This window comes from Trichoderma atroviride, chromosome 3, assembly GCF_020647795.1.
Source record: "Trichoderma atroviride chromosome 3, complete sequence".
Taxonomy (NCBI): Eukaryota; Fungi; Ascomycota; class Sordariomycetes; order Hypocreales; family Hypocreaceae; genus Trichoderma; species Trichoderma atroviride.
Window position 1 is genome coordinate 1,420,112 of NC_089402.1, and position 22,854 is coordinate 1,442,965.

Sequence of the window (22,854 nt, forward strand, 5' to 3'; positions counted from 1 at the left end):
AAACAAAAGAGACAGAAAAGTAAACTTGCCAAACGTTTTTTTTTTTCCGCCGCCCAGCGAAAGCCGCAACTATGATTAATTACCCCGTTTTGGAAAGTGCTTTGGGATCCAGTTTTCCCCAATCTCCGATATTTTAAGAGAAGAACCGTTCGGACTTAGTATCCGCAATAAGCATTACGCCTATTCACATGAATTACCGTATGCGGACAGTTCTAGAAAGGCGAGACGCCCAGAACTTTGGAAAATACATCATGACTCGCCGAAAACTTCCCTAAAAAGCGCAAATATCCCACCAACTAACTTGTAGTAGGAATTTACTTGTACTCGTAGTATAGTACTTCACTTTGCATCGTAAAACACGCAACTCGATCCATGCGCAAACTAAAAATCCCCAGAAGCTTCCACTTACTCAGCGGGAGTTGAGTAAACGAAGCCCCGCCTGATTGTTTCCCTTTCCTCTTTTTGTTTCCCATCTATCTATACTTATCTATACTCTTTGTCTCAAAAAATCACAGGAAACTCAAAACGTGCATCGTCCTCAACGGCTAACCGTCAACTCTCCCCACTTTCAGCAAACGGCTCGGGAAAAAATACGCCATAAAACTGTCATGCTCTCGTAAGAATTGTGAAGCCTTGCGTTTCCAACGACCAACGTTTTAAACAAAACCCAGCATCGTTCTTCGCCGAATACCGAAACAAGAGCAGAAAAGTTTATGTCGTCATTAATAACTTGTAACTTAACTTAAAAAAAAGACCAAGGGGGGTTGTTGTCAAAAGGAGGAAAATAATCCCGTCGGTCTTTGAGCAAAAACTGGCAATTTACCCGACGAATCTGATTTGATTGACCCACTCCCAAAACACGAGCTCAAAGGAGTTGAGTTGACTCAAACAACAACCAAGTCATCTATCTTGTATGCACGTAAAGCGTAAAATGTTATATTCTATCTAGACAGTTTACCTTGTTCCCCCCCCCCCCCCCCCCCTTTCTCTCAACATTAGATTTGAGTTGGGAAAACCTAAACACACTCGTGAAACTCCGGGTTATGAAAATCCTTCCATAAACCAACCCCCCTTCGACAAATCAAAACTCAACTAATACTAAAATTTGTTTAATCATCGTCCTCCTCTTCCGCGCCCTCTGCCTCTACCTCTACCTCGGGCCCCTCCGCGACCGCCCTTCTTTCCTCCCCTCCCACCAGCGCCTCTGTTGTCAAATCGTTCAAATAGCTTCTCTTCGCCAAACGCGCCCTCTCCAAACCTCATAAAGTTTACTAATCCCCTATCCACAACCGCCACGATTACATTTCTGTGACCGTGTTTCAGTCGCTGGTACAGTTTCCCTGGCTGTCCCCGCCAAGCTTCTGGCGCAGCATCGTACGGCGTAGACTCGAGCAGCGATTCAATTTGTTCCAGCGTGGGCAGGCATGAGTCGGTCGTGTCGGCAACGGCGATGCGAAAGTCAGGGGGTGGAGGATTCTTCTTGGAGAATCCTCCCGCACCAGGTTTCCATACATGGAAGTGCACCCTGAAGGGGTCCTCTGGTTTAGACGGGTTTGGTGGTACAGAGAGAGGTTTGTGTCGAGGGAGAAGAGCTAGTTGCTGGTATATAGGCCGATAAGCCCGGTAAAGTCCTGGGGCGACGAGTGGACCGAAAGGCTGGTGGTGCCGCTGTTTTCTTTCTTGCCCCGACTCCCATTTGACAAAGGAGAAGAGCCATTGCCAAAGTGTCTGCGAAGGCTCTGTGGATTCTGGCCTCGGCTGCTCGAGCGGCGCACGAAGGATGTTGAACCCTGCACGCTTTAAATGCGCATAAACTTGATATTTGGGAAGCGTTGTCTTGCCCTGCTCGCCCTCGTAGCCGGTGAAGAGCGAATAAGCGGCTTCAAGACTCAGCGGCAACCCAACATCATAGTCATCAGGGCCAAACCCAGGACGGGATGCCCCTCCAGCAGTACTGCCTTTGGGTAGGAGGGTTTCAAAGTCCGTATACGGCCACCACAGGTCCACGGTGCCTCTTTCGACCAGATAGATGGCTTCCTCTGGGAGCAGCCATAACCTTCCCACGCCGAGCTGATCTTTATTTCCAGAGGCCACTCGTCCTATATCTTTCATCCAGCCTCCCTTCTCATGTTCCATAACCACCACTCGATCCTCTAACCACATCCCCTCATAATCTGTCGCCTCATTCTCCTCATCCAGCCAAAAGTCCGGGAAGCACCATCCTCTAGCCCACGCATCGCCCCGATGTATCCTCGTGTAGCCCAAGACGTCTTCTAGCGCTCTGCGACTCGATTCCAGCGCGCCATCCTGAGATCGTGTCCCGTGTGCCTCAAAGTCCTTTTCGCCCTTTCGTATCGTCTGGCTCGAGACGCCCTTTTTTGAAAATGCAGATGCAAATAGCTTATAGTCGGGCATGTCGTCCTCGAGAGTCTCTTCCGCCGTCGGGGCATTCCCTTCGCCATCCGCCGACACCGGCCCTGCTACCAGCGGGCTGTCGTCGTCGTCGAAAGCCATGTCGTATCAAATTTGCTGTGCCCACTCTCTCCAAGAAAATAAACAAGTACAGGGAAAAAAGCCAAAGGCGCGGTGCCGGGTAGCTATGGCGCAGAAAGCAAGCTCCACGAGAGCACAAATAAGTTCTGCCCAACTTCAGGTGTCTTTATATGATCGGGGCGCAGGAAGAAGCTTTAGTAAGAAACTAGGGCGCTTTATATATGCAACTCTTGCCGCGAAAGAAAGGAAACGAAAAAAAAAATTATATCATCGTAGTAAAAAAGAAAGAAGAAGAAAAAGTCAACATAGGGAAGAAAAGAAAAAATTCAGCTAGGATGACGATGTTGCACTTTGTTGCGATACCAAATCTCACTAAAGGTGGGGGTGGACACGGGAATTTCTTGTGAGTAATGCTGCAGAGACCTTGATAAGTTCAGACTATACACTCTACGTCAACGTTGACACGTGATGGCGAGTCTGGCCGAGTGGTTAAGGCGTTGTGTTTAGGTGGTCCCGGGTTTCCCGACGACTGATATACTTGATCCGCAATGTGCATCGCACGCGTAGGTTCGATCCCTACGGCTCGCATCGTTTTTTTTGTTTCATTCTTTCTGTATATATATATGCCTATATATGTGTATATACCTTGATAGCACCATGTTAACTTTGTATGTATGAGTTGTTTTTCTCTTCCGTGTTCAATATTTCTAGCATCACGGAACTGGATTTACTCTATAATATTTTCAATTTTTTTTTCTCATCGTGCTAATGTGTATCGTTGGGATGAATTATCTTCGTGCCCCCTTCGCTAGCTACCTTGGTAAAACAAATGTACAGTGCATCTAGGCCAAATTTTCCTCCAAGCTCTCAACAGCAAGCAATATATACTACAGTACATGTATTAAAATTCCAATATCTCGTCAACTTCGTCATCGTTGAATACATAAAGAAGAGGGAGAGAGTGAGGCAGCAGAACAAGAAAGTAAAATAAAAGGGATACTTCCAGTTTTCAGAGAAGCCATCTTCCCAGATCCACCTCGGCGTAAATATCTGGCACACTGCCCGTGCCAAAGAGTTGTGCGTATTGGCCCTCAGCCAGTGTGCAGGCTTCTCCCAGAATGAAGCCCTCTTGCCATCTCTCCCTCTCAGACTATGAAAGCGGTCCAAGATCGCCTTGAAACGCCATGCACTATATCTTTGTGTCAAATCGAGAAACAGTTCCACTTCCCACCCTCAGTGAACCAAAATAGAAAACAAAAACGCCTTTTTCAAATGGGTATATGGTGTACCACCGTGTGTTGCTAGCCAATGGTAATTCTATGTGAAAACCTCCACGGCCAGTAATGTCGCCTGGACATCGTTTCGCGTCAAAACGTTTGAATCTCGCAGTCTCGCCGGATCAATGTAACGCCCATCTGCTTCTTTTTCTTGATTGAAAAAAGCGCTCCATAAGAGCGAATGCAGGAAGGTATACATTATGTTTGCTCTTCGCGGCGCAGATGTAGCAAAGAGTTTTTCTGCTTTATAGCGAGCATCGCGCCTTTGCCTTGTCTGTCGATTTCGTCCATCGTGGCCGTTGAGTGTGATGAGCAGGCTGAATTTGGTTCATGCGTAGGATCCAGTTCGTCACTCGATAAACGGCTTCTTTACCTTTCCAACCATACACAAGCCCAAGGCTCGCAACGCATCTCGATCGTTAGCCAGGACAATGGTACGAGCTGGGACCATGGGATTGTTTGGATCGACATGTGAGGCTTCTCTAGCCGCAATTTCGATGGCGTCCATTTCCTCCTTGCAGCCTTGTTGATCGAGGGGGCAGATGACGATTGGTTGTCGTAGGTGGAGGTCTCTAGCACCACTTACTTGTACCTGCACATGTGTCCATGTAAATAAAAAGCTCAACTCCATCTTTACTTTGCGGAAAAGGGAAAGGAAAGGAAATCAGCCATACCTTGATGCTGAGGTAAAACTCAATCTTATATAGCGTTGATGACGTGGTAAATGAGGCAACCTCATACTGAGGAAACGCCGGCCTACCCCTCTTGATGATGCCCTCGGAATCTCTGAGATCTTTCGCGGGGAACACTAGGCCGATGTTGGTTGCGTATCCTGCTTCTGGTAATTTTGTTTTCACCACCTGGACCTGTTTCGCCAGCTTGTTGACCTTTTTGGATGGCTCGTCTCCTTCCGGGTTGAAAGTAATCTCCTCTTCTATCCCGAGCGTGATCTTGTCTATGGTCACCTTCTTGGCCTTGTTCCACCAGTCAGAGTTGGGAGCGATCTTGATGTATACGGTTATGGGATCATTGGGGCCGTAGCTCCAGCGCGGCAGGTTGATTGCGAGGTGGACGAGGTTGTCGCTGGTAATCTGCTTTGTTTCGGGTTTATTGTACATGCCAAACGTTGACAGTGTGTCGTATCGCAGTATGGGCAGTGGGAAGCTGTATCTGTATTGATCTTTGTGACCTTGTTGCACCGTCACCACTAATTCATAGTATGTCTCAGCAATCCTGCTGGGCAGCTGTAGGGATGCCGGCGGTATTCTTCGATTTGTCTCCTCTCCGCCCCTGCCAAAGGGGATAAAGATGATGAACGGTAGGTCCATCGAGTACACGTCCTCGGCACCCTTGCCCGATGAGCATCTGAATAGCAGCACCTCCTTACCGACCAGATCGGTAGTCTCTTTTCGGGGTGCGCCCAGGTGTCGCTTGGTTAGACTATCGGCGTCGGGGTGTATCGTCTCGCGCTTTTGGAGGCTTATTCGCACCAGGGATACCGGCACAGGCATAGAGTAGCCTTGGCCCGGCCGAATCTCGACCTTGCCCTCGATTCGCGGCTATATGTTTGTTAAGTCCATGTTAGCAACAAGCTCTCGAAGCCCTCCCAGGTGGTACATGTGCGCCTCCCCTTCTGTTGGACACCGCATCTCCAGGCCAGAGAGGGGGGGGGATTTGGTTAGGGGGGTAAGGCGGTCGTCAACGTACCAGCGTCGCAGAGATGCCCGGATATCCCACCAGGAAGCTCCTGTTTGGAGGGCCGGAGACCCGAACGCTAGCTGGCGCAGAAGCCATGCTATCGTCGCAGTCGCTGCAGCAGAACTGTGAGTTGTCGCCGCCGTGGATGGTGTTGTCGTCGTTGCTGCTGCTGTCTCGGGGATTACGAATGCGCTCAAGGTGGCGGAGGCGTCAGCGGCAGCGCTGGAGGCTCGGCTGCGGTCAGGAGAAGGTGTCGGCAGCGCGCTCGGAGAGGTGGGATTCGCTATGTTTGGTTCCCCCAAGGCCGGGTCGCCAGCAGATGACCAGCAGGCATAAGCTGCTCGGTGAGTCGCCGTCACGATACCCTATTTCCGCACAAGACACACACGCACGCACACACACGCACACACAAGAACAGGCGCTCGGCGGGTCGATGCGAAGGTGGGGTTGGCAGGCTGCGGGCGGGTGGATTTGCTGCTTCACAGGGCTCGAGCCAGCGGGATCGGATCGCCTCGACCGGGCGGTTCTCAGCAAGGGCGCAGCAATCGAGGTCAAGGACGGCGTCAGGCTCGGCGCGCCGGCGCTGGAGTGTGTCGATGGTTGCGCAAACAGGTGCGGCGGGCTGTGGACGGCGGGAGGTTTTGACGCAGCCTGGGCTGGAGCTGGAGAGAGAGCGAGTGGGTGTGGTTGTGGTTTAGGTAAGGCGTTCCGAGCAATGGCGACCCTCGTCGACAGCTGAAATCGGTGGCCCGGGGGAGCCCAGTTGCATTAGCTTCAGTGGAGCAGCTGCAGCGGCTCTGCGCCTGTTATAGCGGGCAGGGCGGCTGTGGTTGAGAGCTCGGGGTGCTGGAAGTGTTTGCGATGGACGTAATATTGACTTGACCGCCTGTGCTGTGGTTGGAATCCGGATCTCGACCGGAAAGCGAGCTATAGGTAGGCACCTACTGAGGTGTGTGTTGCGTCGTGTCGTCCTTTGCCTGCGAGTGGTATTGGAAGCAACACTGCTGTGGCGACTTGGCGCTTGTCAGCGTTGAAGCAGCAAAAAACGCCGTCTTGGTGATGGGGCCTGGATTGGCTCGATTGCCCGTATTAGAGCCCCCCGGCCGACGGTTGAGGCAGGTTGGTGAGATTGTGCTCATACAAGCAGACCAGCGGGGGGTTTTGCGCCGGACCCGGTTGAGATGACGGCCCTGCGCCTCTTACGAAGCTTGCCTGAGCTGACGGTGCGAATTATGTCCAAGAACAGCACCCCACAGGGACCTGTTGCGAGCACGAGCACGAGCAAAAGCAGGGCAGAGCAGAGCAGAGCAGAGCAGAGCAGAGCAGAAATGAAGCCGTCGATGGGTGCTCCGCATGCGGGTCAGCCGATGGCCTTTATACCGTGCAAACACAGTGAGGTCCCAACTGGTGTCCGTCAGCTCCTCACCTTGCGAGGAGAAGAGAACCGGCTGTGCGACGTGATGGTTCCGGCACGACAATGGCGAGAGAGAATTGCAATTTGGATGTGCGGGCCATGTAGATGCGAAGTGCCATCAAATGCCATGAGCCCCAACTACTGCTAATGTACGATGACAGCTGATATGGATGAGCGCAACGAGGGATTGATCCATCCGCTGCACTCAATACTCCAGATGAGGCTCTACACGAGACGAGTACCCCGCGATTAACGCCGTATTCAGCCTGTGGCATAGGACAGAGTACGCGTTCGTCTGCTGTGGCTGCGTCACGTCACTGAGCGTAAGATTTCAAATAATGCCTGTCCACACAGGTACCGTTCAGAAGAGACTTGATGGCAATGCATTCGCACGTTGATACTACCAGTAGCCTTCCTCTTCTTTTCCCTCGTCTTCTTTTCCTGTTGCTTTTTAATTTGCGCCAAGATTCACTTTAATCTTACATTTTTACCAACTATTGCTCGCGCGCTTGTAGTCGACAAAAGGGCTATCCGCACTGCCAAAAGCAGACAACGATGCAAGTTAGTTTCGCGGCCGTGCCTCGCGCATATCCGGCTTATTCGCACCTCGAACGAGGTCATGGACATGGCATCTGTCTGTAGCCTGTAATAGAGGCAATATCAGCGCTCCAGTCGTCATTTGCTGGCCCTAGACCCGCGTCGCCGTCCACCGCCCTGAGACCTGGTCCCTTGCGCCGCCAGTTCTTACCGCAGCAACAGGGGGATCCAAGGCGTATTTTCCCAACAAGCTCCATAATGGGAGCGGCCAGAGACGCTTTAGACGCGCTGAGCTGTGTGGCAAGGCAGAGAACCGGATTTTTCAACCCCCACCGCTGGAAACCAGATGCTAGTGTTCTATTCCAGAGCAGATTGGCAAAGCTAAGCGCTGCGATTGTCGCGGCAAAAGCTCATCCGGGCGCATGACCCTGTCTGTGCCTGTAATCGCGCTGTAAGAACTTGATGGCCCAGTCAGCCTTGTTGGATCCTCTCACGTATCCATTTAGACCCCAAGAAAAAGGAAAATGCAAGGCACCGGCGCCAAATAACGAGAGTAAGACGTCAAGATCCCTGTTCAGTTGCAGATTATTATTATTCTTATTCTTACTATTACTGTCATTCGACTGTCATCCCGTCTTCTCAATTTCCCCCTTTTCTCTTCTTCCATTTCAGGGCGTCTCCAGCACCGCGGGATTGGTGTCACATCTCCCAATGTAACCCCTCCACGCGAATCCGCTGGTGGAGTGACATGGAGGTACATGTTCCCGCGGCGGGCCCTGGCGGTAGCGCCCCTGTGGCGCCTGTTGCGGTTTAGCCTGGGCTGAGCCTCGAAAGCCACTTCCGAAGCTTTGGCCATGGGCGACTTTTGTTTTGACGTTGCGACTCTGGATATTCATTCATTCTGTGGATTTGTTCTCTTTTGATGCGCATTGCTGGGCCACAACCGTGAACCCGTCGTGGGTGTGCTTTGTGATGAGTACTCGAATATCATTTCTGGTGCTAGTATGCAATGTGACAAAGTCACAGTGTGGCCGATTCGAGGTGGGACTAGCATTCTGCTTCTACAGCACTTTTCTCAGGACAGCAATATCAATCTACCCTTTCAATCTTATCCAACTTCTTATCCAGCTTTACTGTAGCAGCGCGGTCAAGACACCTTGATAGTCATGTTTGTGATACCACAGAGGCAGCATTCACCTCCTCTTTCCTGCACGTTGCCGATGAGCATATGCCTATAAAAAGCCATAATTCTCCTCTCTTCGGTGTAAATCTTTTCTCCCTCCTTCATCATTCTTCTTCTTTTCCCATCCTTACAATGTGATGATATTAGGCCTCCTAGATGAGGCATCGCCCTCATAATGATGCAGCATCTACAGACAGTTGCAACATCTTACTGAAATGGATTTCTTATTATGATTCAGCCTGGCTGACCTGTGGCTGGCTATTACTTCGGCCACCGATATGTGTGCTCGCTGGTTGGAAACTCTTGATGTTTATTAACGAAGCTACACTCGCCACCTACCCATTATATAAATGTATGAAACAAGATTGCGGGTCTTCAACTGCCATGGATGAAGAACGCAGGGAAAGGCGATTGTACGGATTTGAACGATAGTGTACGGTCTTATCATCTTACCAAACCCAACTTCTCGAACAATGTCACCATAATCTCGGCCAAACCAGCCAGATTACAAAGTATCACATCTTACCAACCTGGCAGATGTCAACTAGCACAATATTTCACATCCCGCTGTCTTCAATATTCTCAAAACAAAAGACGGCAAGCGCTTGGCGAGCTTCAGAGTCTGGTTTGCCTGATTGGGTGCAGAGAGCTCTAAGGAGATTGTTCTCCTTGAGATAGTACGGGCATACTTTCACCAACCCTTTGGCCATTATACGTGGGTTGTTATTCATGGCCGGGACGGAGCTGCCATGGACTATGGTTCTACGGAGACTGAAACCTTGGGCGTTTTGCTATCTTGGGATATGTTATTGGACAGCGGGATCATCCTACAACATTGGTATGGCATTCACGGCATTTATAATGGTCGCTCTAACAGATGTTTGGCGACCTCTCATTGGCTTCATGACCAAATTCATGGACAATTTAGCAGCTGAAAGAGACTGGTCGGCAACGGAGATATCGCATCTGCTTTTACTTCTCCGGCAAGAGAAAGAAGCACATACAATCACCACAGTTGAAGACAACTAGTCGGGCTTATGCGCGCCTTATGCAGCAAGCTGATCCTGCTAGACGGGACCACGAACCTACTTCCCATGACAATCACCACCGGGGAACTCACGTTTGACGTGGTGTGGCGTGCCTACATGAAGAAGCATGGACAGACACAACCAACAGCCCATCTATTACTACTGGAGATAGCGCTCGAATAATACTCGCCTACGAAAGACGGGGTCGCTCCCATCGAGCGGGAGGGAAGTATAAACTTCAGCGCATATATAGAAGGCGAATTGTGCGCCTATGATTGGCGCAACACTAAGATCCTATACGCAAACATGACCCCTGCGTTAACGGTAAGCTTGCCAATGGATCAACATCCCACCACCTAGCCCGCCTTGCAAGCTGACGCGACGACAGCCGGTGAGGTTGCCTGTGCCCTCTGTGGCCAACCAGTTCCTGTCTCCCAGTCCAAGTAAATGGTAAGCGGCTCCCAGTGGCCCCTCTCCCTTACGTACCGTCTAAATCTCGATAACAGTCTTTCCACCACGCCTTGGACGATTCATAGTCGAAAACTACCATGACCTGGAGGCAAAGAAGCGGGACTTCCAGAGCGGCAACTACAGCATCACGGAAGAGGTGGATGTTTTACAGCAAGAAGCATACCAGCCCATGGCCTATGTAATCCTATACACAAACATCGAAGCAATCTATGGTTCAGACGTCGGTGGCGTAACTAGACCGCTCACCGAATTTCGAAACAGGCAGCAGCTAACGACGATGTCCCAACAGTGGGCGTTGAGCACCTACAGAAGCTGTTAACGTCTGATAACAACGTTGGCCTGGATTATTCAGTGTTTTCCAGGGCCTGCCTGGATCCCCATGCCCTTAGCCCAGCGGGATAGCTGGACTGGCTCGATCGCTGGAGCTCTGCCACCTTTTACGTCCACGATGAACACGAGAGGGTTGTCATTTGACAACTCATGGAGCTGGCAGTAAGAACTTCCCCCCCAAATTCCCTATTCAGGGAGGGTCCCGGCGACGATTCCAGTTCACAAGAGATCTCGCCAACATAGTTCGCGAGAGGTCTAGTGAAACAGCGTGCTACCCTTCAAAATGGTTAATGCTAACTGGTTAATAGACACATGTACGTTGCGCTGCTTATAACAGGCCTCAACATATTGACTATGCGGTCTACTAACAAGGCTGGAGCCAAGATCGATACTACCCAACAGTTTACAGACCCAGAATCATCAGCCGAGGTGATCATCGCAAACACTAATATCATAAGCACAGGAATCAACCTCCACACTTCGTGCTGCATAGGAATTACTACAACTCTCTGCCATAATGCTAAAGCGCTGCTGCGGGTCCATGGTCGCCTGTACCGCCTTGGACAAAGCAAACAAGTACGCTGGTTCATCATGGTGGTCAAAGACTCATTCCACGACCATCAGGGTGTTTACTAAATAGGCTCGACAGCTTTCAGCGGAATGCAAGTTGCCAGACTGGATTACCGGGTTGATGAGTATTTACAAACTGACATGGAGAGACGTTTAATATGCTCGCCGACACTACAGATTACATGACTTAGAAAGACAACAAATCTTGAAAACGATATGCTACAAAATAACTATCCGGTCGTACACTTATAGATGAAGAACGGAAAGGTGTTCTCAAATGGTTTTATAGGAAATCCATGGAATAAAGAAACCCAGAGCTCTGCTCGGAAACTTGACGTACGTACTTGATGTTTCCTTTGTCTGGCATTGCCTAGTTGCTAACAGACTTTCACTAAGCAGTCTGGTCATATATCAGCATGGCAGAGCTCATGAACCTATAGAGACCCGACGTGCGATGGGCAGCCACAAGCGCCCTCATTTCTCAGCTATGCAGCGGATCGACGGCGATGTTATCAATTTGCTAGAGTGCCCAGCGCCAAATCTAAAATCACCCCGTCTGGGGCTTTGATTTTAGACATGATCGATTCCGTACCAGTCTCCGGCCTAAGGTCGGTGCACGACGGCCGAGGACCCAACCGTGACGAGCGGCTTAAGCATCGTTTTGTTCTCATCGCCACAAGCCTCAACGGACACATCTACAAGATAAAGAGCAAATTCAAAGCTTCACCGCATCACTACGGCCAAATTTTTAGCCAGCAGCGACGAATCGGCAAGGCAGCGGCACCAAAAGATCCAAGCACTCAGAGATGCCGAAAAACATTCATACTTGCCTCTACAACCCCCATGGGCATTGTGACTTGCACACGCAGATTATCTTGTTATTTATACATAATTATGCTCGCTCGCGATGGTGTCAACATGACAGACGTTGCCAAGATCAACTACTCTTGCCAGTTCAATACACCATTTGTGGTACTATATGATGTGTAAACATTGGTATCAGAAATTACTGACCGAGAGGAAATCGATGGTGGCGACTACGCCATAAACTCGGAGTTCCAAGGTGCCAAGATCTCAGCGGACCGCTGTACAGAATACTCGAAAAACGTTTGTTTACTACATGTCTTGTTCAAATTGCGGCTATAACAACGACAAAGAGCATTCTTAGGCAGCGTCTATCTTCCTGTCACGTATGCTTGGTTGATGTTGATGAGAAAGAGGATGTCGACGATGAGAAAGATGTAAGAGTAAACAGGAAAAAGATACTACCAAAGTCAGAAGATGGATAGCTGAGCTGGATGTGATTTGTTCTATAGCAGTCAATGGAACCTATGATGTGGAGTTATTGCTAGAAGAATACGAGAATTTACGCCCAAGGAGACATTATAATAGCATTACGGCCTCTCAGTAGGCGATACAAAAAAAAAATACAAACAGCTGCCAGTATATCAAGAACCTTTGCTTTATGTATGCCCTAGAGGTACATATCTCGGCATCAACGCCAAACTACCCAGATGAGAGAATATGGCAACATTATTAGCACCCCCAAACCTGGAATTGGGCAAATAGTATAACTACTACTCCTCGGATGAATTGCTTGTCGTTGTAGTAACGATGCATAGCAAATGCTCGCGGTTTTGCTTCCTCTTCATTTGCAACTCAGCGCGTGGTCTAAACCTCGGAGATGAGTATGTCGGCCGTTGCTGTGTAGTTGGCGTTTAGACCGCTCACTATCAAGTCCATCTTGCATGTTAGCTATGCATTACTTGCATAGATGTAAGGTGTATTGCTGCCAAATTGAGTCAAGCTAGATACTATATATATGTACAGTTTACGCAACAATAATTCTCAACCTCTATTAAACACATCTCTATATTGACTTGGTTATGAGATCGGCTCTGGTGCCAGCTGGTTGTATTCTAGAGCACATATGTGCTGCAAGTGCCTTATCATTTTTGTCAGGTTTAATGAATTGACTGCTTATTATCTCATATCATTCTATATCATATAGCGCATATACATTTCAGGTATAATGCGCGACGGACTCGCTCGCTGAGAATGTCATTGCCAGTTCTCATGTAAAAGTCTGTCAATCTGCCGGGATCATCGTTGAATCCCGTATCCTCCTCCCCTGCTTCCGGTTCCATGGCGTACCGTCTTCTCAGTTTTGAGACTCTGTAGCAATAGGCCAGAGTTTACCTTCCTATGCCTCCGACGGTAAACAGAATTGGAACCTTTGCAAGAATGCTAGACTCTTCGACTTTTCCAATGCTACAAAGTAGTGTAAGCTCGCTTCGTAAGGCCTCGGCCAGCGTTGCATTACGCCATTAGAAGCAAGATTTCCGCAGCCGAGCTCTTGTTGGTGAAACATCTGATCTCGACTACGGCCTCGTTCCGTATAGTTTCTTTTTCCCGCCCCTTGTCCAAACGACTCGGGATTCGCAGCTCCTCTCTATTCAGCCAGCGGGTTCGCATGTATCGTCACCTTTTCAATTCGAAACGGCTCTTTCGGACGATTCTTCTTATCCACCTCAACAGCTTCCATCTTGGCCAGCGTCACCAGGCCCTCGTCGCCAATCACCTTGCCAAACACGGTATTCAAGCCATCAAGATGAGGCGCCTTGTCCAAGGTGATGAAGAATTGCGAGCCATTGGTGCCAAGCCCTTTGTTGGCCATGGAAACGAAGCCCCTGCCGCTGTGTCTCAGCGCGGGCCGGATCTCGTCTTCAAAGGGCCCGCCCCAGATCGACTGGCCGCCCTTTGGGTTCTCGGCTGTCGGGTTGGCGGGCGCTCCCGTTTGCACCATGAATTTGGGGATCAGGCGGTGGAAGGGCGACTGGTCGTAGTAGCCGGAGGCGCAGAGAGCCAGGAAGTTCTGTTGCGAGGCACTGCATGTTAGCGGCTGAAGAGCAAGGCGATTGCTTGTGAACTGCGGTGGATGTGAGGAAAGAAATACCTCTGCTGTCTTGGGGACGCTCTCGCAAAAGACCTCAATCTTGATGTCGCCAAGCGACGTGTGAAGCGTGACGGACATTGTGGCTGGTGAGTTGTGTTTGATCAAGCTGCAACATTTCAGGTCCTGAATTGCTGCGGTGCTATGGGCATATGGATTAAAGCCCGATTAGGTAATCAGCTCTAAAGGTAGACAATCTATAACTTCAAATTTATTCAAGGCATCGCTATTCTGGCAATAAGCTTTACCATTTGGATAGTAGTATCAATTCAGTTATTGAATTATATAATTTAGCTTTTAAATATATCAAAATTAAAACGTATTAGATTCTACTCCGTTGGAGACCTCTTAATGACCAGCCTTCCATCTCAACCTGCCTTTTCTCCATACACATCACATTCACTCATTATATATCCCTTTTTTCTCATCCATCTCTCCAACTTTTACTCAACCTATAGACTGATGATTCGTTTCTTCAAATGAAAGAGGATGTCCAATCAAGCACCAGCGGCTTCTCCATTATCCGCCACTCTGTCTGCTCCAGAGGCGTATCTCCATCCCTGACCAAGATGACAACATTCCTCCATTTCCAATATTCAATCTGCGTCAAAGCGGCTTTCGCGTCTTCGATATCCGAAGCTCTCATATTTTGCATATTCACCTTAAAAGAATTTCTCTTCTGTGCGATGGGCAGCAAAAGAGCCTCTTGCCCCTCCACTACTTTGGGAAAATATTCTCTTGCTTCTTCATCCAAGCCATTGGCGATAAGCATGCGTAGCTTGGACCATGCTTGATGTTTGAGAGTGCCCAATTGTGGTTGAAAGCTGTTTGCTTCAAGCTGCTCAAGTGCGTCTTGATGGCGGCGTCGTTTCTCTTCTTCAGCACCGTCAGCACTATTATATGATGCATGCTGCTGTTGGGACCGAGTATAGGTGGGAGGTTGTTGTGAGTGCTTCGAGGAGTCTGTCTGTTTAGACTTGAGGCGCATCTTTTGCACAGAGTCAGAAGGTAGAGATGTCTTGGTCGACGTCTTCTTTTTAGAATGGCTCTTCGCAGAAGCGCGAACAGTCTCCAAGGACAAAGTCGAGAGCGTAGTTGAGAGCGACCAGCGACTCTCGGATTTGGCAGCCCTGCTATCGCCAATCTTTCCATCACATTCTACTTCAAACGCTTCTTCTTCGCCATACGCTGCTGTCGTCATATAAAGCTCTGTATTGTTGTAGCTGCTACTTTCATCTCCTTGACCCAAAGAGTCCGAATCCGGTACAGACGGCGTGTCAAGATGATCAAATATATGTCGCCACGTAACCAAGTTTTGAAACCTGATCTGGTACTCTCGACACTTCCACCGACTTCCTCTGATTCCTTGGGCCATGGCTGCAAAGCATATTCTCAAAGTCGGTGCATCATCAGAAATGAAATGAGGCTCATCTCTGGGAATCACTTGAGGCGCATCATTGGGAATGATTTGGGACTCATCATCGGAAATGAATTGGGGCGCATCGTTGGTAATGACTTGAGACTCATCAGTAGGAACCCCTTGAGGCTCTTCATCGGGAACGACTTGAAGCGCACTATTGGGGCTGTATCGAGGTGCAAAAATTGACTCTGAAGAGCCGTGACAACAGCAGAGGTATCTCATCTCTATCGTATAAAAAAACAGAATTATTCAATATTTTCTGGTATCAGCAAGTAGCTCAGCCGCAGGAGTTCCCGCCGAGTTATTAAATCCATTTAGAGCGGCCTGTAAATAGTAGCATCGTCAACAGACAAGGAAAACATGCAAAACAAAGCCAAAAAGGATCAGAAACATCACTCGGAAATTCTCCTGAACACGACTGACATATTTTTCTCTGTAGTTTCCAAATTCATCACAATACCAAGTCATATCCATTCATATACTCATGTGTTCAAGCTCAACGCCAATGAGCAGCGGGTTGCAAATTTTGAACGATAGCTACCGCTTTGGAGAAAGAACAAAAGAAAGGGAAAATAATGTGGTTCTGTTCTGTTCTGTTCTGTTCTGGGCTTTGTTTCGAAACGGTATGCTTCCAAACTCCGTACAATGTCTATTTAGAAGAAACCCCCTTCGTACGTTGTATACTAGCTATTGCCACTGCTGGCTAAAAGAAAAGAAAAACAGTAAGCCCACCGTGGAAACGCCTCTACCAATTCCTTCCTCCCGTATCGAATGAAGCCAAATAATATGCTGCGACAGAAACTTTTTTGTTTTTATAGCAGCGCGAAGTGAAGTCTTTGTTTGAATATGTTTCATGTGAAAGAGAGGCTCCTCATTAAACAAGCTAGTCCTTTAACATTGCTCCAGTAGATGCCTTGTATCCCCATTTCGCCCCATCGCGGGTTCGCCTCTTTTATGTTGCGGCCTTCTCTGTTGATTTTGATAAATCTGTGGCATATATATCGGCAACTCTTTCTGGGAGCATTCAATTGATAGCAAGACCATGTGTGTATTTCACCTTCGTGGCAGCTTGTTTTAACCAGTTTGAGCCACGTCACATGGAATATTTAGGCCAAAACATATTGGGCTACCAGAATCCCCCCATATTGCGCAGAGCAGCAAAATGTTCAAGTTCATGGGCAGTCGACCGCCGAAAAACATCAACCCATGCGCCGCCTCTTATTCCCGTGATTAGGGCTACCGTTCAACCCCAGGTCATCTCGGTGAATTTCCTCAGTTCCCGCAGGACTTGGAGTATCAAACTTGTGGTTAGCCATATCAAGGCCGTTGTGAAGTCCATCAGCATCGATATTGAAATTGAAATCATTTCCGTCTCCAAAGTGAGCATCATTCAGAAAGGCGTTGCTATCAAAGAACTGGTCCAAATCGACGGGTGGAGCGTCGAAATAGGCTTCGTTTCCATCGTCTATGCCTGGAATGTGTCCATTTGGACTCAGCGGCCCCAAGATGTCGCTTAGCTCGTGGATTTTTGCATCCTGTTCATTCTGTAGTCGTTTGAGTTGTTCGAGTTCAGTCTGGTTCGTGCTAATATGTTGCAGGGATGGCGCCGGCATAGTCGGTGACCGCATGATCGGTGAGAGCGATGGCGCTACGGGGCTACCGCCTTGCGCTGGAGGAGGGACGGCTGACGCGGCAGTGGCAGGAGGTCTTTTGGCTAAAGGATCAGACACGGCAGGCATGTTTGGCACCGCAGAAGATGTCGACTGTGATGCCATCAAGTCGACTAGTTTGCTCCTCTGGTCGTTGCTCAAAGTATTCGGAGCATTGTTCACTAGTTGAGTTGCGTCTGGTAAATCAAGGGGATTGCTCGCATTGTGGTCATTTATTATCTTCATCATTCGTTCGTGGGGATTGGCCTCGAGTTCTTGCCTGAGGTTTGGTGTCGTATCCGAAGGTGACGTATCGAGCAGCTCAGTAACATGCCCCATCTCAGGATGAGCCCCAACTGGGAGATACGGTGTGCTGCTGGTCGACGGCGACCGGCTCGGCTGGACTGATGGCTGGTTGGCCAGGGGGGATTCCTGGGAGCAGTTTCTGAGTCTTTCTAGGTGTAGGAACGCTCATTGAGCTGGCGGTGCTAGGTTGGTGTGCCTGGAAGAAATCTCCCAGATCAACAACACTGCCTTGGTGGGTTGGCTGCTGGCCTTGATTGGCAATCATGCTAGAAATGATATCTCCGACATTCTGCGGGTTACCCTGATCTTCCAACGTCTTTCTGAAGACGTTGGCTAGGAAATTGAGGATGGCATTAATCGAGTTCTGATGCCGGTCATGCTGGCTCTGAAACAACATCGCCTGATTGTATAAGTCGTTGTTGTTTCGCTGTAGACGGTTAATGGCTCCGAGAATCAGCTTCTGCTGCTCTCGCACTTTCTGTAGCTCCTCTTTGATCAATGTCATCTCCTTCTTGGGGAGAGCCTGATTGGCATCAGTCCCAGCGGCGGGTAGAGATCGGTTCGTGTTATTGGCCGACGGGATACCCTGATGAGCCAAGATATCTTCGTGGATGACTTCTTCTTCACTATCTCCGTCGCCGTCCGGGCCCTTGTTGCCCTTTTTCGATTTGCCACCGCTCTTCGGTTTATTTATAAGCCATAGAAGATTCGGGTGGCCTCGTCGAAAGTATGGATTCGAGTACTCGCTTGGACTCTTGTTTTTGCGCTCACTTGCTCTCATGGAGTTGTCTGAAAGCCCCACGCACTTGTGGAAGCCATACATGTTGAGCTGTCGCACGAAAGACGCATAATTATTGTGTTTAAACAACTCGGGAATCAGTGTCTTGGCAAACTCATCCTCGTCCAGTACTATAAAAGAGTCGCCCTTTTCCGACCAGCGAATTAAATCTTCATTTTTTCGTTCTTCCAGGAAACTGATTTAAGAATTAGTTTGTGGCGTTGCTTCCAAGAGTCCCGTTGCAAAAGCTTACCTGCTTAGTTTTTGAACGAATGGCGGAATCTGTTTCCTCTTGGCCTGAGCTTCTCGCTTCGCCTTCTGGGCCATTTCTTCTAAAACTTCCACGTTGTCCTGCTCCACCCTGCCCTCCGTCGCGGTCTGCGGAACGAGGAGGCCGTCATCGCCAAAAGCGTTCCATTGGTCCGAAGAAGGGTCGTAGGAAGCTCTTAGGTTCGTGGGAACAAGAGCACGGTTCGTTTGTCGCCGTGCAAGTGAATTCGATGGCGCATTCACGGCTGCGGGGTATGTCTGCTGTGCTTGCGCAAGCCCATATGGATCCTCGCGGTGTGCCGTGGCAGCACTGAAGTAGTCGGTCGGCTCGGTCGCACCGCCAGCGGTATTCCATTGCATCATAGGGTTCGCTCCAGTACTATGATCGGCTGGATGTGATTGCGGCACATTCCGCTGGATTGGTACGACTGGCGTCGCACCGGGGGCTGCTCGCTTCCGGGAATTTGATGCAGACATGTCTAAGGATATACGACGGCGTAGGAGCCGGTCGCTGAGCTACTGAAGCGAGGAATTGCGCGAGAAGAAACGATGAAGTGGTGGAATTCCCTATGGAAATGAAACGAGGTCCAGTCGCGATATCGAAAGCCGATGGATGATGCCTAGATCAGTGCTGAGCCCGCAGCCCAAAGGCAAGATAAGCAGCCTGCAGTATCTCGAAAAACAGGTCGATATACTGCTGCATCCAGCAACAGTGAGCTGGCTGGAACTGGGCGCGCGCAGGAAGTTAGCGCCTGGCCTTGGCCCGGGGAGAGAACACGTCGGCTTTCTTGGCTGATTATTCAACGCCGAGATCGATAAGGCGGTTGCGAAAGGCTGTGGGATTCGCTGGCCGCAGCAATGAGCTGGGCGGATATGGAAATGGTACAGGCGTGGCACGCGGTTGTCCAAGTAATTAGGCAACCGATTGCAGCCTAGAGGATTAAAAAAAAAAAAAAAACTACCACCTCTCTGGCGGTCGCTGTGCCTCGGCGCCTGATACTCTGCGGCAATCCGAGCTCTCTGGATTTTGCTGGCGCGACGCTCGTTGGGCGGGTTCAGCTGGGCTGCGTCAAACGCAATCAAGAGAGGGAAAATTCTGTTCGGCTGCGGCGAAGGCTCGCTTCCGGACGCGGGGGGTTAGCGATGTATAGCGTGCGCAGGCGCGCAGCGGGCAGCTCGTTCGTTAGGCTAGCCGAGATATCAGCCCAGCGCGATGGCAGGATGTCGGGCGTGGTTGAGAAAATGCTTGATTTCACAATTACAAAGTACTTTCACAAGAGTGGGCTTCGGTCAGCGGTCTAAGGATGTCATCGCGGCGTCTAGCCAGATCGGCCAATCAGCACGCGAGGCGATAGAGGCGGTTCAGCGAAATAAAGCTGTCAACACGTGATGATAAGCCGCCTTGTCCGTGCTAGTGGTCCAGAAATGAGCCGTTGACTCGGAACAAACAGCAAACTTTGTTCTTTCTTTATGGATATTGCGGAGTCAAGTCCGGAGCTTTTCGAGCAGGAGATTAATGTCATAGCTAGCACACAAACATGGCTTAGCTTGCTATTACTTGAGAATTGCTACCAGATGGTTTACGCTCGGACAGCGACTTTGGTCAAAAAATTGAAAGCTTATATGGAGCTTGCAGTAAAGCCCACAATGAGAAACGAAGATCATTACCCAAAGTGGCCTTATCGCGCATATCACCAAGTCCAGACCGTTTTGCTCATTACAAAATCATGATATCAGAATGGTTCGATCTGAATTTATGCATGTTTGAAGCCACGGGTTTGCCAAACATGGATATCTCTTGCAATGTTCCTACGGCTCTTTAGAGTATAATCGTCATTGAAAAAAATAACGAATAGCATTGATACATGGCGAGCTCATTAAAACCGAGCAAAAAGTAAAAAGCAATGTCCTCAGTGAGGCTCGAACTCACGACCTTCAGATGGCCCAAACTGATGCTTGGATCATATTGATTTTAATATGAGACTGACGCGCTAGCCAACTGCGCCATGAAGACCTTGTTGAAGACCCGACGTCGCTAAACCTGACCAGAAGCCTCAACTCTGACGGCAGCTCTCGAACCTTGCTGGATTGTTTCTCAATCAGAGGTAATACTGACCCATTGTATGTAGAGTGAAACCAAGATAGCGTGTGGCCTCTGCTTGGTACCACACAGTTGAAGATTGGTGGCTTTGGGTTTCCCGAGCTGCAATCGGATATAGCCAATGTCTTGATCCAGACTCAGCATAACCAACTATGCTTGCCGCTATATTTCTCCAATACAACTATATACAAAAAGTAGAAGATGATGGCAATCATAGTAAAAGCTAAAGCATTACCCATACGCTACGCCATAAAACCAAGGATCAATAATAAGAAACATTACATTATGCGAGTCCCATAGAATCTAAACCTTCATTTCGCTCCTCTACCAGCCAATGAAGAAGCTTTTGCCATCTGAGCATTCCTTGCTTGATCCCATGCCCTCCCAGATCCACCAGATCGAGCCTCTCGCTCAGCCCGTTTCTCCTCTTTCAGAGTCCGAGCCTTCTCCCGCGGATCAATGACGACCAGCTCCTCTTCAGCCTTCCTACGGTTGCTGAGGTCCTTGCCGAGCTTGTCGGCCGCAAACGAAAGTGCGTGTGACATCCAGCCTTCGTCGTCACTATCCTCCTTGCCCTGTTTGTCCCACGACGTGCAGCTTTGACAATTTGCAATAAAGTGCAAATCACATAGTTCTGCTTCTTCATCCGGCAAGGGCAGATCCACCTCGCCCTCCTCATGACTGACGGGCGCTTCTGCAGGCATCTCTTTTGATGGCGGGGCCTTTTCAAGCTTCGCTTGAAAGGCCTTTAGCAGGCGAAGAGATGTCTGTTCTTCGCTTGCTGTTGTATTATTACCACCCGGCCGCCTTTTTCTTCCTCGTATGGATGTTTCGGGTATCATTGTTTCTAATGCTGATCTTTTCTTTTCCTTGACTGGTTGCTCCGAATGGACTGTCCTCCTCATTGATGCCTTTAGAGCGGCTAGCTCTTCATTGGCCCTTTCTAATGCACTCTTTTCCTTGGCCAGCTCTGGCTCGGGTGATAGCTCAGGCGACGGTTCCTTATGTCTCTTGCGTAGGGGAATATCCATTGGTCTCTCCTCTTCCATTTCATCATCCTCCTTGTTTTCAGCAGCCGGTTCGGCTTGCTTATCACGGGTCACCCGAGTCTCACTTTCTTGCTTATCCGCGGCCTTTGGTTTAGAAGGTTTTGATTCTGAGCTCTTCTCTTTGGGAGCAGGAGTCTCTTCCTCCTCTGCCATGACTATCCTTGAGTCAAACTTGGCCTTTTTAAAGACAGGCACGTCCTCGTCGCCCTCTTCATCCCCAAAGCTGAGTAGCTGCTTTCCGCCTTTCCTTTTCTTCTTCTTCTCTTTCTCTGCTTTTGGCTTTTCCTGTGTTTGCGCCACCCTCGATCGCTTTATCATATCGCCAAAGGGGTTAACCAAGATTTCCACCCGCTCAATCTTGACAGGATATAGCGGTCGGTCGGTCGTTTGATCCACTTCTGATTCACCAATCTTTGCCAAGTTGTAAATTGTGTCTCCGGCAACCCTGCCAAACATTGTGTTCTTGCCATTCAGCTCCTCTGCCTTGTCTAGTGTAAAGAAGAATTGACTTCCGTTCGTGTCTGGTTTTCCTTCGTTGGCCATGGCCAGGATGCCGCGTCGGTTGATCTTCAGTCGGGAGTGAAATTCGTCTCTAAAGTTGATGCCATTGGGTCCTGCGTTCTGCCCATGTCTCTGGTCCATGGGCCAAGGATCCAGGTCGCCGCCAAAGGCACCTCCGTCGTAGATTGATTCGCCGCCATTTCCAGTTCCTGTGGGGTCACCACCTTGCACGATGAAGTTTGGAACGAGCCGATGGAAGATTGTGCCATCGTAATAGCCGTCGAGACAGTGCTGAAGAAAATTGCGGCACGTCAGTGGTGTCTGCTTGGCGAAGAGCTCGACGTGGATTTCTCCCAGGGTTGTGTGCAGGACCGCTGAGGCCGTAGGCTGTGGCTCAAGGTTGTAAATCGACGACATGGCCGACCGTGTGTGATGAAGCCTCCTTTATATGTTGCCTTTAGCCGTAGCTGTCGCAAAAGTTGGCAGCTGAACCACGCGAGCTTGAGCTTTTGAGGCTCGACATAACCCAGTATCGCGCCAGACCCACTGTTATCGATAGCAGCGATTAGGCGCCACCAAGCTTCACCATGCGAACATGTGAACATTGCAGATATGAGCGCATACACAGACGGCACATAGTTCAAAGGAGCACCAGTGTGCCTATAACTTATTCGGCTTGACGCCTTGTTTTTAATCTTTTTTATTAACAGAGATAGTTTAGCGACTAAATTGTCTTTCTAAAGACTCGCTGCATAGACATCCGTCGTAGTGGCCTCTAGCTAGTACATGTAGCTCACACAAATGCGCATCGTGAAATCTACCCTAG

The 22,854-nt window shown here is 49.4% G+C and overlaps 9 protein-coding genes and 2 non-coding genes across 11 annotated transcripts; 3 read left to right on the plus strand and 8 right to left on the minus strand.

Moving 5' to 3' along the window:
- Positions 1-1,113: 1,113 nt before the first annotated feature.
- TrAtP1_005685 (uncharacterized protein) lies at positions 1,114-2,514 on the minus strand (the record flags this gene model as incomplete). The annotated part of the gene is made up of 1 exon (XM_014089134.2): positions 1,114-2,514. The coding sequence occupies one exon, from the start codon at positions 2,512-2,514 to the stop codon at positions 1,114-1,116; it is 1,401 nt and encodes a 466-aa protein (XP_013944609.2).
- Positions 2,515-2,964: 450 nt separating this feature from the next.
- Positions 2,965-3,081, plus strand: TrAtP1_005686. The gene has a single exon. It is a non-coding gene; the product is annotated as a tRNA-Leu (tRNA).
- A 3,161-nt stretch (positions 3,082-6,242) lies between these two features.
- Positions 6,243-6,607, minus strand: TrAtP1_005687 (uncharacterized protein; the record flags this gene model as incomplete). Its single annotated transcript, XM_066112817.1, has 2 exons — positions 6,243-6,354; positions 6,414-6,607. 2 exons carry the CDS (start codon positions 6,605-6,607, stop codon positions 6,243-6,245), a joined length of 306 nt encoding a protein of 101 aa, XP_065968903.1.
- Positions 6,608-6,700: 93 nt separating this feature from the next.
- TrAtP1_005688 (uncharacterized protein) lies at positions 6,701-7,135 on the plus strand (the record flags this gene model as incomplete). The annotated part of the gene is made up of 2 exons (XM_066112818.1): positions 6,701-6,827; positions 7,044-7,135. 2 exons carry the CDS (start codon positions 6,701-6,703, stop codon positions 7,133-7,135), a joined length of 219 nt encoding a protein of 72 aa, XP_065968904.1.
- A 2,801-nt stretch (positions 7,136-9,936) lies between these two features.
- Positions 9,937-10,503, plus strand: TrAtP1_005689 (uncharacterized protein; the record flags this gene model as incomplete). Its single annotated transcript, XM_066112819.1, has 4 exons — positions 9,937-9,954; positions 10,019-10,073; positions 10,137-10,325; positions 10,391-10,503. The coding sequence occupies 4 exons, from the start codon at positions 9,937-9,939 to the stop codon at positions 10,501-10,503; spliced, it is 375 nt and encodes a 124-aa protein (XP_065968905.1).
- Positions 10,504-13,453: 2,950 nt separating this feature from the next.
- On the minus strand, positions 13,454-14,035 carry TrAtP1_005690 (uncharacterized protein; the record flags this gene model as incomplete). The annotated part of the gene is made up of 2 exons (XM_014089131.2): positions 13,454-13,876; positions 13,958-14,035. 2 exons carry the CDS (start codon positions 14,033-14,035, stop codon positions 13,454-13,456), a joined length of 501 nt encoding a protein of 166 aa, XP_013944606.2.
- A 394-nt stretch (positions 14,036-14,429) lies between these two features.
- Positions 14,430-15,596, minus strand: TrAtP1_005691 (uncharacterized protein; the record flags this gene model as incomplete). Its single annotated transcript, XM_014089130.2, has 1 exon — positions 14,430-15,596. One exon carries the CDS (start codon positions 15,594-15,596, stop codon positions 14,430-14,432), a length of 1,167 nt encoding a protein of 388 aa, XP_013944605.2.
- Positions 15,597-16,573: 977 nt separating this feature from the next.
- Positions 16,574-17,113, minus strand: TrAtP1_005692 (uncharacterized protein; the record flags this gene model as incomplete). The annotated part of the gene is made up of 1 exon (XM_066112820.1): positions 16,574-17,113. The coding sequence occupies one exon, from the start codon at positions 17,111-17,113 to the stop codon at positions 16,574-16,576; it is 540 nt and encodes a 179-aa protein (XP_065968906.1).
- Positions 17,114-17,363: 250 nt separating this feature from the next.
- Positions 17,364-18,854, minus strand: TrAtP1_005693 (uncharacterized protein; the record flags this gene model as incomplete). The annotated part of the gene is made up of 2 exons (XM_014089129.2): positions 17,364-18,303; positions 18,361-18,854. The coding sequence occupies 2 exons, from the start codon at positions 18,852-18,854 to the stop codon at positions 17,364-17,366; spliced, it is 1,434 nt and encodes a 477-aa protein (XP_013944604.2).
- Positions 18,855-20,282: 1,428 nt separating this feature from the next.
- Positions 20,283-20,391, minus strand: TrAtP1_005694. The gene has a single exon. It is a non-coding gene; the product is annotated as a tRNA-Met (tRNA).
- A 398-nt stretch (positions 20,392-20,789) lies between these two features.
- TrAtP1_005695 (uncharacterized protein) lies at positions 20,790-22,445 on the minus strand (the record flags this gene model as incomplete). Its single annotated transcript, XM_066112821.1, has 1 exon — positions 20,790-22,445. The coding sequence occupies one exon, from the start codon at positions 22,443-22,445 to the stop codon at positions 20,790-20,792; it is 1,656 nt and encodes a 551-aa protein (XP_065968907.1).
- Positions 22,446-22,854: the final 409 nt, after the last annotated feature.